Below are 15,137 nucleotides of genomic sequence, written 5' to 3'. Positions count from 1 at the left end.
TTGTCTTGTATTTTCTTAGAATCCTTTCCCAGAGGTTAATGGTTTAGGTCTGAAGCTTCAAAGAAGCCAGGACACTGTAATTTTAAGTTGAAAGTCGGACGGGCTCCAGGACTCGAAGGTGCTGGCATTCTGTGGATGCCCTACCCGTACCCCTCAGCACTCTTTGCTCACCCAGCTTTGGCCGGTTTCCAGAGTCTCTGAGAATCAGCCAGTTCAGCCAGCTCAAGGGGTGAGAGCAATGCTGGGGAGCCAGTGTGTGTCCAGGAGCACCCCTCCTCCAACAGTGGATGAGTGGGTAGATAAACACCCCAGCTCCCTTGCCCTCTGACAGGAACTCTCTGAGCCATGCTAAATACAGCTTCCTGGGGCACCCCTGTAGATAAGACACCTGACTATTAACACACACTGTATCTACTCCCTTTCCTTCTCTTCTCATTTTCTTGGTGCTTTCTAGGATCAGCTGCCAAATAAACCACTTTATCTCACACCATTGTCATCCTGTCTGTTTCCAAGGGAACCCACTCCAACAGAGCAATTCTAAGCAGCCAAGATCCTAATTTTCTAGAATGTTCCACAATATTCTGGAATAAGGTCTCAGCTTATCAAAGTTTTTGGATTCCGGCTTCTGTGTTTATTACTTAGCATCAACATATGTGCTCTTAGCTAAATGCTGTCTTGTTATCGAAAGTTCCTTCGTGTGCATACATCTGGTTTTTGAATCTCAATTTCCTGTCACACCAGGAACCAATGTTCTTCTCTCCCATTCTCCATCAAGGCTAACACATGATTTGGGCACAGAGCAGGTGCTCAGGAAACTCTCTCTCCTTGCTCCACTGCAAAAAGGCATGTGCAGGAGAAGGGACGAGGCAGTGCAAGGTAGGGGGGACTCCCTTCCTGCCTTCCCCCTACCCTGTGTGACTCGGGCAAGCCTCTTCCCCTCTGTATGCCCTGGTTTCCTTACGTGTAAAAGGAAGAGATCAAAACTGACGGTTTCTAATATCCTTGCCTCCCTCCCCAGCTCTTCCTTTCTTGACCTCCATGAGCCAACAATTTAGCCATTTCAAGACTCCCAATCCCCAGCCACATCCTAAGAGTCTGGGAAGGTATGAGGCTGCTAGGGCCCTCGGGGGCTTACCTGTCCCTCTCGTGCAGCGCCAGCCTCTCAAAGTGCAGGTGCAGCTTCTGGCCCTCCGGAGCCTCGATCGTCCACACGCAGAACTGGCTCCCACTGGCATTTGCAGAGTGACTTGGGGACAGGACGCGGCCGATGGTGGCATTGTGCACCGCCCCTCCACAAGGGGCTGGAGCCAGACGGTAGGGGTGGGTGGGCAACGAGAGGATTGCAGAGAGAGGTGGAGGGGAGGATAAGTGGGTGTTTTATCCTTCTCTGACCCCAACCCCTTAGGAAGAGGAAAACCGTGGGCAAGTCCCCTCCTCCTGAGACAGGTTCGTCCTGTTTGACAGGAGGTGCAGTCCCCCGACTGGAACCCCTGCCACGTGCGCTCCACGGTGGGGAACGAATGACTGTGAGTTAACGCACTGGCTGCGCCCTGGTTCTCAGCTACAAAATGGTAATGAAGAAGGACATAAATAGGCAGTTCTCCAAAGAAGTCTGCTTTTAGTACTTAGTTAAGCACTCAAAAAATTCCGCCTCACTAACAATAAAAGAAAAGCAAATCTAAACTACATTCTATCTCCGTCCACCTAACTGGTCCAGATAAAGAGCAGCAATAAACGGGAGGCGCCATCCTCAGTGATGAGAAATGGTCGCTCTCATTCAGGTCTGGTTAGAATGCAAATTGCTATGACCTTTCAAGGGGGAAATCTGATGAAAAATATGGAAAATGCGTTTAAACACTTTGACCTGGTAGTTAAGGTTCTGTGGACTTATGTCAAAAAAAGACTTACAGAGTTTCACAAAAATGTATGATGTTTACTGTTTGATTGCTTTTAAGAGCAAAACACTGAGAAACAACACGAATGTCCACTTACAGACGCTTGGTTAAGTGCATGCCATTCATATCGTTTTTAAAAACCTTGTTACCAAAGAGTACTTCAGAATATAGGAAAATACTCACTATATTTTAAGTGGGGGAAAAAAAGTTAGAAAATGGTCCGCCATACCTATTTCAATGAGCTGTATGCAAAGATCAATTGAGATCAGGGGTATAAAAGTGATTTGTCAGACTCTTCAGCAGTTTCGTATTTCTTGGAAATATTTTTTTTTTTTACCAGAGTCATATATCACTTTTATCATAAAAATCTAACATACATGAAAAAATGATTTGTGAACTGAGAAGAGTTCTGCAAACGTTGGGAGGTAGTTTTATTCTTAGAAGATATTTGGCTCTCATTAAATGTTTGTTGAATGACGTCATGACTAATAAAGAATTGCAGAGATGAGAAAGGCCGATAGCTCCCTTGCCTGCTCTGGACTCTGCTGTGTCCTACAGCAAAGATGTTGCTAGGAAGACTGGCACTTTTTTTCAGGACCACGGACAGAGTACCCGGTCACCCATCTCTCCACTCTGCCTCATGTCCCAAAGTGGAGGTTCAAATCTGCCTCGTGTCACTTACCTGCTGTGGATCTAGGACAAGTCCCTGAAGCTCTCTGAACCTCTAGTAAAGCGGTAATAATAATTCCACCCTCCTTATGGGCTGAGGTGAGAAATGAAATACTGCGTGGAGAGGGCTTGGCGCCATCCCTGGCACAGAGTAGGTGCTCAGAATGCAGGCAGTCTTATTGCCCTACAGCTCAGGGGCCGAGGAGATGGACGAGCTGTCCCTGGTGGGGGGCTCCAGCCATCTGTCCTCTCTGAGCGGCTGCTCATTTGCTGCCTCTGTGCTCCCCTTCCTTGCCTTATTAAGCCGACTGATGACTCTGTTTGGCTTCAATTTGCCAGCCGTGGCTCCCCATCCATCTTTCTTAGCACAAATTGAGGCTTAATTCCTCTCTGATTTCATACATAGATAAAAATTAACTCGAGGGAGGCATGGAGACCAACTGCCCAATGGTTTGGATTTTTCTTTTCTTTGTTTAAACACACACACACACACACACAAAATTCTGAACTGCCTTGAGAGAACAATACTGCAATCATTAAATCTCGGAATTTACCATCAGCTCTCATTTGCATCTTGAATTCCAGGGCCCACAAATGCCTGGAGGGCAGGAAGGACGTTTTTCTTATTCCCAGTATCCTGTTTGTACGTGGCTCATGGCCTGGCACATAGTAGGTCAATGTGAGCAGCCTGTACTCTCCTGGCCACGGTCAGGACTTTTGAGAATCTAACAGGGTATTACTCTCTCGATAACTGAGGATGGTCAAGGTTGCGACCACTGGTGCAGAGAGAGTGCAGTATAGTGTGCTTCTCAATCTATGATGTGCAGCCCATGAACCACACAAAGAGCATACTAAATGCAGATTTTTGATTCGCTTGGTTCTGTATGGGGCCCAGGATTATGAATTTCTAATAATCTCAGCAGTCTGCACTTTAAATAGTGAATGTGTAAGGGAAACAGCTCAAGAGAGAAGGACTCTAGATCCAGTTCAATTTCTATCTGGTGACTGAGGAAGAAACTTCACCTCCACGAGCCTCAGTTTCCTCATCTGTGAAATGGGGATAATGGTTCACATCGTGTAGGACTGCTGTGAGGATTTACCACAGCCCTGGTGTATGGACTGGGCTCATAATATGGCAGCTGTCACATCAAAAGCTCAAGCAACAACAACCAGAAAAAAAAGCCCATAAATTAGACTTTGTCAAAATGAAGGACACTAGGGGGCGACAAAGGATGAGATGGTTGGACGGTATCACCGACTCAATGGACGAGAGTTTGAGCAAACTCTGGAAGATAGAGAAGGACAGGAAAGTCTGGTGTACTGCAGTCCGTGGGGTCACAAAGAGTTAGACACGACTTAGTGACTGAACAACAAAAAGCACACTATTGAGAAGTGAAAAGACCACCCACAGAGTGGGAGAAAATATTTGCAAATCATATATCTAATAAGAGACTAGTAACCAGAATACGTAAAGAATTCTTACAACTCAAGAAAAAGACAACTACATTTTAAAAATGGGCAAAAGACTTGAATAGACTTTTCTCCCAGAAGATACACAAATGGCCAACAAGCATAAGAAAAGATGATCAATGTCATCAGCCACTGGGAAAATGCAAATCAGAATCACACTAGGATACCTTCACACTCACTAGGATGGCTGCCACAATAAAAAGAAGACATGGAAAATAAGTGCTGGTGAGGATGTGCAGAAACTGGTACCTTCATACATGGCTGGAGGGAAAGGAACACGGTGCAGCCAGTGGGAAATACTTTGACGGTTCCTTCAAAACGGAAATGTGGAATTACCATGTGACCCAGCAACTCCGCTTACGGGTACATAAGCCAAGAGAAATGACAACGTATGTCCACGCCAAAACCTTTACACACATGTTCATAGCAGCACTATCCGTGACACCTCCGAAGTCCAAAACAACTTGAATGTCCCCCAATAAGGGAACAGATAAAATGTGGTCTATATAATGGAATATTATTCAGCCATCAAAAGGAATGAAGTCCTGATACATGCTACTATCTGGATGAACCTTGAGAACACCACGCTGAGTGAAAGAAGCTGGATTCAAAATATCACATAACGTATGATCCCAGGCATACGAAGTGTCCAGAGTAGGTGAATCTGTAGAGACAGAAAGCAGGGGCTGGGCACAGGGGGAAACAGGGAGTGACGGCCAATGGGTCCCGAGTGTCCTTTAGGGGGTGATGACAGAAGTGGTGACAGCTGCACAGCACTGTTAACGTCCTAAATGTCACTAACGGTCACTTTTATGTCACGTGTGTTTTTATCATGTAACGAAACTGGCTGCCACCACATTTTTGGAGCAGTCTCTTTCCTAAGGTCAGTCTTAACACCACGGGCTTCCCTTGTGGCTCAGACAGTAAAGCATTTGCCTGCAATGCGTGAGACCCAGGTCGGGAAGATCCCCTGGAGGAGGGCATGGCAACCCACTCCAGTATGCTTGCCTGGAGAACTCCACGGACAGAAAAGCCTGGCAGACTATAGCCTGTGGGGTCACAGAGAGTCGGACATGACTGAGCGACTAACACTCTCCCTTTAACCCCCGGGGGCTGGTCTCTCCTCTCTTGGGAGACCATCCATGGTGGGTCCGGCTGAGGCTGGCGTGTACCTGAGCAGATGGGCTCCCGGCTGCTCCAGTGGGGCTTGGAGGCATTGATGCATGTCAGTGTCTTGGCGCCCTGGAGCTCATAGCCCAGGTGGCAGTGGAAGTGGGCCTCCCCGCCCGAGTGCAGGTCCATCACCGTGACGTCCCCGAAGTCAGGCCGGCGGGGGAAGCTGCAGCTCAGCATGAAGGCTGGGGAGAGATGCCGGGGCAGACGGTCGTCTCTCAGAGCCAGAGACGGAGAACGTGACCCACATCCCGGGAGCTGGTTTATGCTGAGAAAAGATGAGGCCCCCGGGGACTCCCGAGTGCTAAAGGAGTGTATTTTTGTGACTCGAGTTAATCACGTGCTGCTGAGACTGCCGGATGAGCACTTTTCTCTAGGCTCCAAGCTCACCCCCACCCCCCACCCTGCCTAACCGGAGACAGCGGGTTTGGGGTGGAGGGGTCCCCACCCCTCCCCGGAGCCTCTCTCCATGTGGAGACAGAACTACTTTCTCCTTGAGCACAGGAGGGACGGGATCACCCAGGTAGGTTAGTCCCACTGCACGGGCAGCTTAGCTGTTTGTTAAAAATGCAGGCTCTTGGACCAGGGTTAGGAGAAGCAGTTCTTTAGGAAATGCCAAGGATGTGAGAGCTGGAACTAAGTCCCGGGAGGTCAGGGCTTGGGCTGTGGAAGAGACTGATGTGAATTTACGTTCTCTTACTCCATCACTTAAAAACCAGGTGACTTTGGGGAAGTGACACAGTGCCCTGAACTTCACTCTTCTCCTCTAGGACTGTCCCTATCGCACGGGTGGCGGTAAGGATTAAATGGGAAATGCCAAAGGAGAGCCTCCTTTGGCCAATGTGCAGTGCACAAAGCTTGCTGGATGCATCGAGTGGCAGAAGGGTGCACATGGCCACATTGAGCTCCTCAAGTTTTATTTTCATAAGAGAATGCAGAGTCCATCCCTGGACTGTGGTTTGACCTCTCCTGCAGTTGAGGATTTCTGCATTCCCAGTACTCATGAGGAGGACTGAATTCAAGTTCATGGCTCAATGAGCCATTTTTTTGCCCATTTTTTAATTAACAAAGACAACAGATGCTCATCTGCATACTGAGAAGGTGCGAGGGAACGGATACTCCTGTATACAGTCATCCATCTGTTTCAGAAACATCCAAGGGGAAATTTTTAAATGAAGTATTTTTCCAGACATTTGGTCAATGTGATGTAAACGTGGATGGCTGCTGATTTCCCGAGGTGTGGCGAAGGGAGCCCCCTTCCCTGGCAGATACTTGGCAAGTACCCAGGGAGAGCTCCCAGGAAGGAAGCGTCCCAGGAGGTGGGGGGAAATGGGATGACACTGAAGGAGAGAGAGAAGGAAGAGAGAAGAGGGGGGTGGGAATGAAGCAAGGGAGAGGAGCAAGAAAAGAAACGAAGGAAGCTGGGACTTTCCGGATAGTCCAGTGGTTAAGACTCCGCACTTCCAATGCGGGAGGCCGTGGGTTCAAGCCCTGTTTGGGGAACTAAGAACCCATATGCTTTGTGGTGCAACCAAAGAAATGATAAGAAAGAAAAGAGGGAAGAGAAGGGAGGGAAAAGATAAATAAAAAACAAAAGGAGACCAGAAGCAGACAAATACAAAAGAAAGTGGAGAAGAAGGGAAAAAAAGCAAGGGACCCTGGCGGCAAAGGCTCCCTCCCAGAAGCCCGTGGGCCTTCATGGGGTTGGTGTCAAATTCAGGGGCCATGAACTTGAATGGGAAAAGGGGGCTTGCTTATTCTTCACTGAACAGGTTCAGGGTTAACTGCAAAGGTAGACGACAAACTGTTACAGTCACAGTACCGTGGCTTTGTCAAGGGAATCAGATATGTTCACATCAAAATGAGTATCTTGACATATTTCTTATGCTCCTTTGAAATTACAATAATTATCAGAGCCACTGGGAAATATGATTTAATGTGTTAATAAAGAAGCACATAGATTATGATATCATAGATCAGAACAATGTTTTGACAACTGCTATCCAATATGAACGGCTTCCTTTTGAATTGTATATATTTTATTTTATGCTCTCAAAAACACGAATCTAAGGGACTTCCCTGGTGGTCCGGTGGTTAAGAATCCACCCTGCAATGCAGAGGAGCTGGGTCTGATCCCTGGTCAGGGAACCAAGACCCCCTGTGTCTCGGGACAACCAAACCCGCATGCAGCAACTAGAGAGTCTATGTGACACAATGAAAGAGCCGGCACGTCGCAGTGAAGATCCTGCGTGCCGCAGCTAAGACGAGATATAGCCACATTAATTAATTACAAAAGGAATCGGGAATCTAAGAAGGGGTCCACGGTGTTACCAAACCAGCACAAAGAGGCTGGCAGTCCTTGGTGCTGGAGGGGAATGGAGGCCAAAGGGACACCTCAACAGCCCCGGCCCGGCCTTACCCTGGTAGTGCAGCTGGAAGGTCCCGAGGCCGTCGTCCTGGAAGGTGCGGAAGTACACGGAGATGGTGTTGGTGGGGCTGCGGATGACCTGGCCCTCGACCAGGAGCGTGTGGTTGGCCAGGACGGTCAGGGAGGGGCCGTCCACCCCTCGGATGGAAAGCAGCTCCCCCTCGGACAGGTTCACGCTCTTCACCTGGGGACGGGCAGGGGCAGACAGGACCTGAGTTGTGTTTGAGACAGCGGGTCCTCCCAGGGTCTGAGGATCCCCAGGCAGCAACCCCCTCAAGGGGCCCCTAGTCCACGGGGTGGACGGGGGCCGCGACCCAGCCCTGGAAACTCTTGGAGCCCTGGGAACTTCTGGGCCCCCTGCCAGCTCCCAGGGGAGGCGCTGCAAGGATCTTCAGCCCCCTTCATTGGGTCCCACAGGAGAGGCTTTCTGGAGGCTGGCAGCTGAGATAGATTTTCCTGCAGCTGGCAGGTAGGGGTAGGGCTTTGATCAGCTTGGGCCTGAGGTCCCACCTCCAGGGAGACAGGAGAAGGCATTTCATCTGAAGGTCAGCTCCAGGGAGGAGGGAAAATTTTTCTGTTGCTCAGGGTCCCCAGGGCCTAAAATAGTGCCTGGCACATAGTAGGTGCTTGACTATGTGCTCGACTTTGCAGACTGACTGAAGACATTCTTGCCCTTCTGCACAAACTGGGGAGGGAGTGCGGGGTTGGGGGAGGGGATGGCTATCTCTAGGGCTTTCTCAGGTCCACGTTCTTATCCTCCCCGATGCTGGCTTCAATGGCAGAACCTCCTCACAGGACTGTGTACTTGGTTTGCCGAGTCCACTTCCCAGGCTTGGGAGAGGAAGAAGGGAGATACTTTACTTACAAGGATAGTGAACAAACGGAGGAGGGGGTGGGGTGGGGACTTAGTCAGTCCCCAGTGCCCAATTTGAATGTTTCCAATTGCCGTAGTGTGGCCAGGGACTCCAGATCCTCTGCCTCTTGTGTAAACAAGGCAAGAATTACCCACGAGCCCTTCCCCTTTCAGCCCATATATATATATACACCTTACTCTTTTTTCTCTTTGATGAACTCCTACTCATCTGCCAAAGCCCCACTAAAATTGCCCTCCTCTGTGACACCTTCCCTGACTGCCAGGGAGGTTGCCTGTCTCTCCACTGTGATCCTACATCCTCTGTGAACGCCTGTTAGAGGTCATTTCAAACGGCAGCCCAATGTCTTCCATGTGCGTCTGTCTCAACCATAAAACAGTGACCTCCCTTAGGGCAACTCCTGCACCAGTTTTGACACCACCATGCCCCCCATTGCTACGACTGGAACATTATGGATGCTCGATGAAGGAACTCTGCTGTCCCTGACAACAAGCGCCACACAGTATTAGACAGAGTGGATCTATTCAAGTGCAGGGAAGTGTTCCTCAACTGTCAGCATCAGATGAACGGCAACTTTTCTCCAGTTTAATTCCGGGAACATTTATAAAGTACCGACCACATGCCACGTGCTGGGCCAAGCTCTGGGCACACGTTCTGCCGAGAGGCTTATCTTTGATTCTCTCTAGAAGTCAGAAAACCTTCCTAGGGTAGAGTTCTGCTTAGGTCATGCATGACTCTGCTTAAAATCTTTTGGGGGCGCTGTCTTGCCCATGAGAACAAAGCGCACACCCAGCCTTCTGCCCTTGGCCTGGAGGGGTCTGCCACCACGTGGTACCGGCCTCCATTTCTGGCTTCAGGGCCGCCCTTTCCTCTCCCGGACGGTGAGCCGGACAGGTCACCACTTGTTGCCACGTTGCCTCAGTGCATATAAAAAAGCGCTTCTAAAGATGGGGCGGTGGGTTGGGTGGGGAGAATGGGTAACAGGCATTAAGCACCCTCTCTCTCCCCTAGACTCTGGCTGAATACTCTGTGCACTGTCATATATATTCCTCCCTGAAACTCCATAAAGTAGCAACATTTTCATCTCTGTTTCACTGATGGGGAAACAGACTCAGAGAGGTGGAGTCCCTTGCCCAGAGTCATGCAGCATTAACTGGTAGAGCTGGGACTTAAAACCCAGGCACTTGAGGATGATGCTACCCTGCTTTTCCCTTCTTAGTTTGCAGCCAAAAGTTTATGAATCAAATGAACCATGTGGGGCTTCCATGAGTTTGTGTGTGTTGAACAAGCAGGATATCACAGGACTTTCCTTCTGGGTATAACGGCTTACAATCTGTCAATACATCCCCTTCCCTCCATGTGTGCCAAGCTAGTTCTTCTGAGTTGGGAACTCCTATTCAACTGCCAAAGCCCAGCTCAACTCGTCCCAGTTAGGGCAAAGAGAGAACCAAACTGGTTAAGATGAAAATAAGCCTGACTCAGATGGCCCTTCAGAGGAGACCTTCTGCTGGAAGAGGCAGCCAAGGCAGGGCAACCTCGTGGGGTTACCTGGAGCTCCACCCCATAGCCAGTGTAGACCGTCGCGTTGTACGTGCACTCCAGGAAGTTGTTGAGGGGCAACGGCGGGTAATCACTGGAGTCGATGTACCCTTCAGGGTCAGAGAAGCTCACACTGCAGAGAGCTGGAGGAAAGGCACTGTCATCAGGACACAGAGAAGAGCTGAGGTGGCATCTCTCAGGTGGGCTGTTGGCTGGAATAGGGCCTCTGAACACTGGTGTTCCCATCCCTGCTCCTTCCCCTGCTGTTCCTCCTCCTCAGCTCCACACTCAACATAATAATCAAATGGCAAGAGCTGACACGGGACTGATGTTTCACTCTTATCTTAGAGACAAGTAAAACAAAGCTCAGAGAGGGAACACATTTGGGCCAAGGTCACACAATGAGCAGGGGTCAAAAATCCAGAGCTCCCAGTCTTTCCTGAGCAGCCACATTGCATCTGTCCCAGATCAACGTGTAATTGACAGCCGATGCCCCTGTGATGCGCTTGAAGATGGGATAGAAGACGGAAGAAAAGACTGGAACACGGAAGTGTGTTCTATCAAGTTCACGAGCGGGGAGAGCAAAAGCACCTTGGAAGGCTAGGGCTTTTTAGGCAGGTGAAAGGACTCTGTCCTGGCGGAGCGGTTTTGAACCCTGCTCTTCAGCTGTGAGACCTAGGGCAGGTTGTCTGATGTCTTAGGGTCTCAGGGGTCTCATCTCTGAAATGGGGATGCTAGTTTTGAACCCCAGGGTCAAGTTCATAGCTAGGGCTGCATAGATGGTAACCAATGGCAGGGCATGCACCTTCCCGGCCCCACCCCCCCCCCCCCCGCCCCCACCACGCACTCCCTCCCCCCGTCGCAGAAGCTGCCTCCTCACAGTGGCTGCAGCGCCGGAGGGGCTGGGGGCTGCCTACCTGGGGCCTGCTCGGTGGTGATGACTGTGGTGGTGATGATGGTGGACGTGGTGGTCTCCTGGCTCTCCTCTGAGGCTGACCCGGTCAGCTCGGTCTCCCCTTTGTCCATCACCGTCACGGGGCTTGCATCCTCGGGGGGAGCCTCCGGGGCCTCCTCGGGCACGGCCGGCGCCCCGGGGTCGGGGCTCCGGGGGAGCGTGTGGGCCACCAGCGGCTGCGAGGTGAAGGGGGCGATCTGCAGGGGCGCGGGGGTCGTGGGGACCGCGCCTTCCTTCCGCTCCAGCCAGAGGGGCTCCTCGGAGGACAGAGACAGCGGGCGGGTCTCCTCCCCTGCGGAGGCCATGGGGTCCTGGTCACCGGGTGGGCGGGGCTTCCCCGGGGCGATGGACAGAACTGGGCCCGGGGATGCCGGCTGGGACGCGGTCCTTTGCGTGGCCGCTGCGGGCGTGGCCTTCGGCCTCAGCTGCTTCCTGGCCGAGTTCACCTGCTTGAGCGAAGGCGGCTTCTTCCTGGCGGGGAAGGAGTGCCTGGTGCCCGGCTCCTCCGGAAGCGGAAGCAGCGTAGACACAGCCGCTGGGTCTTGAGGCGCGAAGGGGACGGTCCCTTCCAACTCCGGCTCGCGAAGCTCATCCCCAGACTGCACTGGATTCAGAGGGGCCGTGGTCACGCTCTCTTCGGGGTTCTCCTTGCTCAGACTGCTGCTCCCCAGGATTTCGGAGGGCAGAAGGTAAGTATCTGATTGGCCGGCATCTCCCTCCGGGGGCTCATCTTAGAAAGAGAACAGAGGCCAGTTAGCGTGGGGCCGGGGACTTTGAGTCCTCTACCCGGCCCACGCTGAGGGTGGCCCGTTTAAGGTGGGACCCAAGGCTTGCCAGGACGCTGGCACATTTTGATCCGTAGATGTGGGGCTGCCACCTTTCTTTCCTTCCTTTTGCTGACTATGGAGACTTAGAGTGATCTGGGCCAGCCCCAGTTAAGCATTAGAGCTATAGAAATCGAGGACGCAGAATCTCATGGTCCTAATAAGAAAGCAGAAACAATCGTATTCAATGTGATAAATGCTTAGGAAGAGAGCAGCTCTGTGTGCCAAGAGGACAGAGAGGATAGGCCTCTAATCCAGTCTCTGGGCGGGACCACCATGTACAGTTGCGCAGGTTGCTCACTGCACAAGTTCATCCCAGTAAGAGGATGAAAGGGGCTGTAACCAACCCACAGTCTCTTCTCCAAGTTGTGTGCCCTGACTCAGGGCTGTATTGTCCTGGGACTGGGGAAGTTTGGATGTTTTTTGTTTGTGTTTTGCTTATTTTTAACTAAATACTGTACAAGTGACCTTGTAAGAGCTGCAGGAAGATTTGAGGATCCAGAGTTATGAGGCAGAACAGAGGAGTGTGGGAAGACCCTGGAGGCCTGGCTGAGGTGGGTGGAAAAGAGGAACGAAGAACAGGGGACAGAGTTGGGGGGTGATTAGAGAGAAGGCTGGGGAGCAAGGAGGTCAGGGTCAGGCTCTGGTGGGCCTTGTATATCCTGCTCGTTCCTTGAGATTTATTTCTGTCTTGAAAGTAAAATCGCCTATAATTTTAAATAAGGGCTGGCCCAGGCCACTGTTTGGCAGAATCATGTCTGAAAGCAGCCTCATCATCTACTTCTTTGACATTCAGTTCTGCCAAATGGAAGCTGGCAAATGGCTTTACCTCTCTGAGCCTCAGTTTCCTGAGCTGTGACATGGGGCTGTTGTCCCCTGTCTCCTAGGGTGGTCATCGTACAAGAGGGTGATGTAGGCAAAGCAGACATACACATTTGCACAAATGGGCCCCTCACCCACAGTGAGCGCCTGGCATCGGCTGCTGTCATATAATCACCCCTCAGCAGGGGACCTGAGCAGTCAGAACACTCCAGATGAGGAGCTCGAGATAGAGAGGAATTACGTCCTGGGGGACAAAGGACTGATCGCTGTCCTTGTCAGTTTCCCCGCAGAAAGACACTCACTCAGCCACACGGTCTTGGGCCCTTCAGCACTGTCATTCAAACTGATCTCCCTCAGAAAGGTTCATTCGCTTTCATGGAGTCAGCAGTGGTAGTGGCTCAGTCTATCTAGACTGCAACAGTGCGATTGAAATCAACAAATATTCCTGTGGTATAACACTGATTACCGGCCGGTGGGCATTCCAGGCCTATGGGAACGCTGGGGCGGAAACAGACATCGGGGAGGAGAGGGTGTGCAGAAGAGCTGAGCACAGATCCAGGTCACTTATGCCAAGCAGGTTGTCTTGGTCCAAGGTGGGATGCATTGAGGCTTTGGGGTTAGACCTGGGTTCAGGTCCCACCTTTGACAGTTGCTAGCCACATGGACCTGGGAAAGTCCAGTAAGCCTCTTTTATGTAACAGATCATGGGATCAGATCAGACATGGGGCTGCTGGAAAGCTGTAGCTTTTACGCTCACAGTCGCTTTTATCAGATGATTGGTACTGACCATCTTTGTAGATTGTCAAATGAGAAGGCTATGGGGCAGAAAGAAGAGAGGATGAGAGTTCAATACACCTGGCTCCCAAGACCCAGCTGTGGTTCGACGCACAGAGCTTGGATGCAGCCAAGAGCTTGGGGGACCTGCACGGTGGTCCTCTCCCGGCTGCCACTCCCCATCATAACTGGGTATGTTATGATAGGTAGGTTTCTTCTTCTCTCGGTGTGTCAGATGGACAGCTAGACTGGATGAAGTCTAAGGATCCTTCCAGCTCTGACATCATTGATTTTTCAAACAATCAGGTGACTGATAAGTATGCTCAGGGCCTGTTGGTGATCTTGCTAAAAGGGACAAAGTGACAACCTCAGTCCTGACACGGGCTTGTGAGTTTTGTGGGGCTCTCTGGCTACATTCGTTTCTGCCAGTCTGTCCACAAAAATGTCCCCTTGATCACAAGGGACTGGAGGAGAGACAGGAAGAAGAAGAGGGAGTGGGAGACAGAGATGTTAGGAAAACACGCTGTGTCAAAGGTGATAAAAGATTATAGATGATATAAAGCACGTTGATGTGCCTTGGCCATAACAACAGTGATATTTATAACATTGCCTCCTGATTGCTTTATTGAGTGCCGAATATGTGCCAATATTTAGCTGAATATTTGTTAAACGCTTTGTATCCATTACTTCATTTAAGTCTTTCTCGACCTTATTAATTAGAAATCAGTATTCTTATTTTACGGATGGGCAGATGGAGGTTTGGGATATTCAATAACTTTCCAAGATCATAGAACAAAGCTGGGTTTCCTGCCTTGGTTTTCCTGATGGCACAGACTGTGCTGCTGCCTTTAAGAAATATGGGGCATATATATTTTAAGAACATGCAGTGCTGTCAGCTGCACCCCCCTTGTCTGCTTGAATCGGCCTCTCCCTGCTGCAACACCCTTCTCTCTAAACCCTTGTGTTGCATTTCTGCTAACTGGGATACAGCGTATTCCAACACCCCATAGATGATAGCCCCATCCCTCAGTGCATTCCTTGTTAAAATACAAATTGCTGGTCTCCCCTGCCAGACCCATCACATCTGGATCTTCTCTGAGCCCAGTGAGACCCAACACAGCCGGGGAAAGCAGAAGGAAACAGGAGAAAAATGATCCTATAATCAATTCCTGACTCCCAATCACTGCTCCCACCTCTGAGGTCCCCAGGAAAAAACTGGTGCCAATCTCAGCAGCGATAAAGCATTTTTGGAAGCAAATCCATGGGAATCAGTCAGTCTTTTCCCCACTGAACACCTGACTTCCAGGAAGAGTTGTATATTTGCTGTGTCAGTTCACCTCCCTGCCCCCAGTGCCCCTTACCCCTCCGAGCTCACACGCACTGGGTTCTGGCTGGCCGGCTGGCTCCAAACTGAAGGCCATGTTCAAGAGAGATGAGTACGTATCTGTGATCTGAGTGTATGCAGCCCTGGAGATGCAGCGTTTGTTCTCGACTGGGACACAGGCCAAATGAGTGCCACGTGAAACCAGGTCCCAGTGGGAATTAGTCAAATTGGATTCCACGGCCTCAGAGATCCAGAGACTTCGCTTGCTCAAATAGGCTGGCTTTTCCCGGGGCTCCAGTGACCACCGAGTTATGTTAACTCCTCTTCCCCGAAGCATTTAACTTTTTCAATCCCCATAGTTACATTTGGCTGGTTCTCCCTTTAATGCGGGC

General features: G+C 50.6%; 1 protein-coding gene across 3 annotated transcripts in view; it reads right to left on the bottom strand.

Moving 5' to 3' along the window:
* The window catches only part of SEZ6L (seizure related 6 homolog like), a 191,321-nt gene that overhangs the window by 58,354 nt on the left and 117,830 nt on the right, over positions 1 to 15,137 (bottom strand). For all 3 annotated transcript variants that reach the window (XM_070769758.1, XM_070769759.1, XM_070769760.1), the window contains exons 2-6: positions 10,964 to 11,731; positions 10,056 to 10,189; positions 7,627 to 7,819; positions 5,207 to 5,392; positions 1,136 to 1,301 (exon numbers count right to left, since the gene is read on the bottom strand). In XM_070769758.1, the coding sequence (XP_070625859.1) occupies positions 1,136 to 1,301; positions 5,207 to 5,392; positions 7,627 to 7,819; positions 10,056 to 10,189; positions 10,964 to 11,731 (1,447 nt within the window). The remainder of the gene's footprint in view (positions 1 to 1,135; positions 1,302 to 5,206; positions 5,393 to 7,626; positions 7,820 to 10,055; positions 10,190 to 10,963; positions 11,732 to 15,137) is intronic.

The sequence above is a fragment of the Bos indicus genome, chromosome 17 (genome assembly GCF_029378745.1).
Source record: "Bos indicus isolate NIAB-ARS_2022 breed Sahiwal x Tharparkar chromosome 17, NIAB-ARS_B.indTharparkar_mat_pri_1.0, whole genome shotgun sequence".
Taxonomy (NCBI): Eukaryota; Metazoa; Chordata; class Mammalia; order Artiodactyla; family Bovidae; genus Bos; species Bos indicus.
The sequence above is the reverse complement of the archived record's forward strand: the minus strand, read 5'-3'. Positions and strand labels throughout refer to the sequence as shown.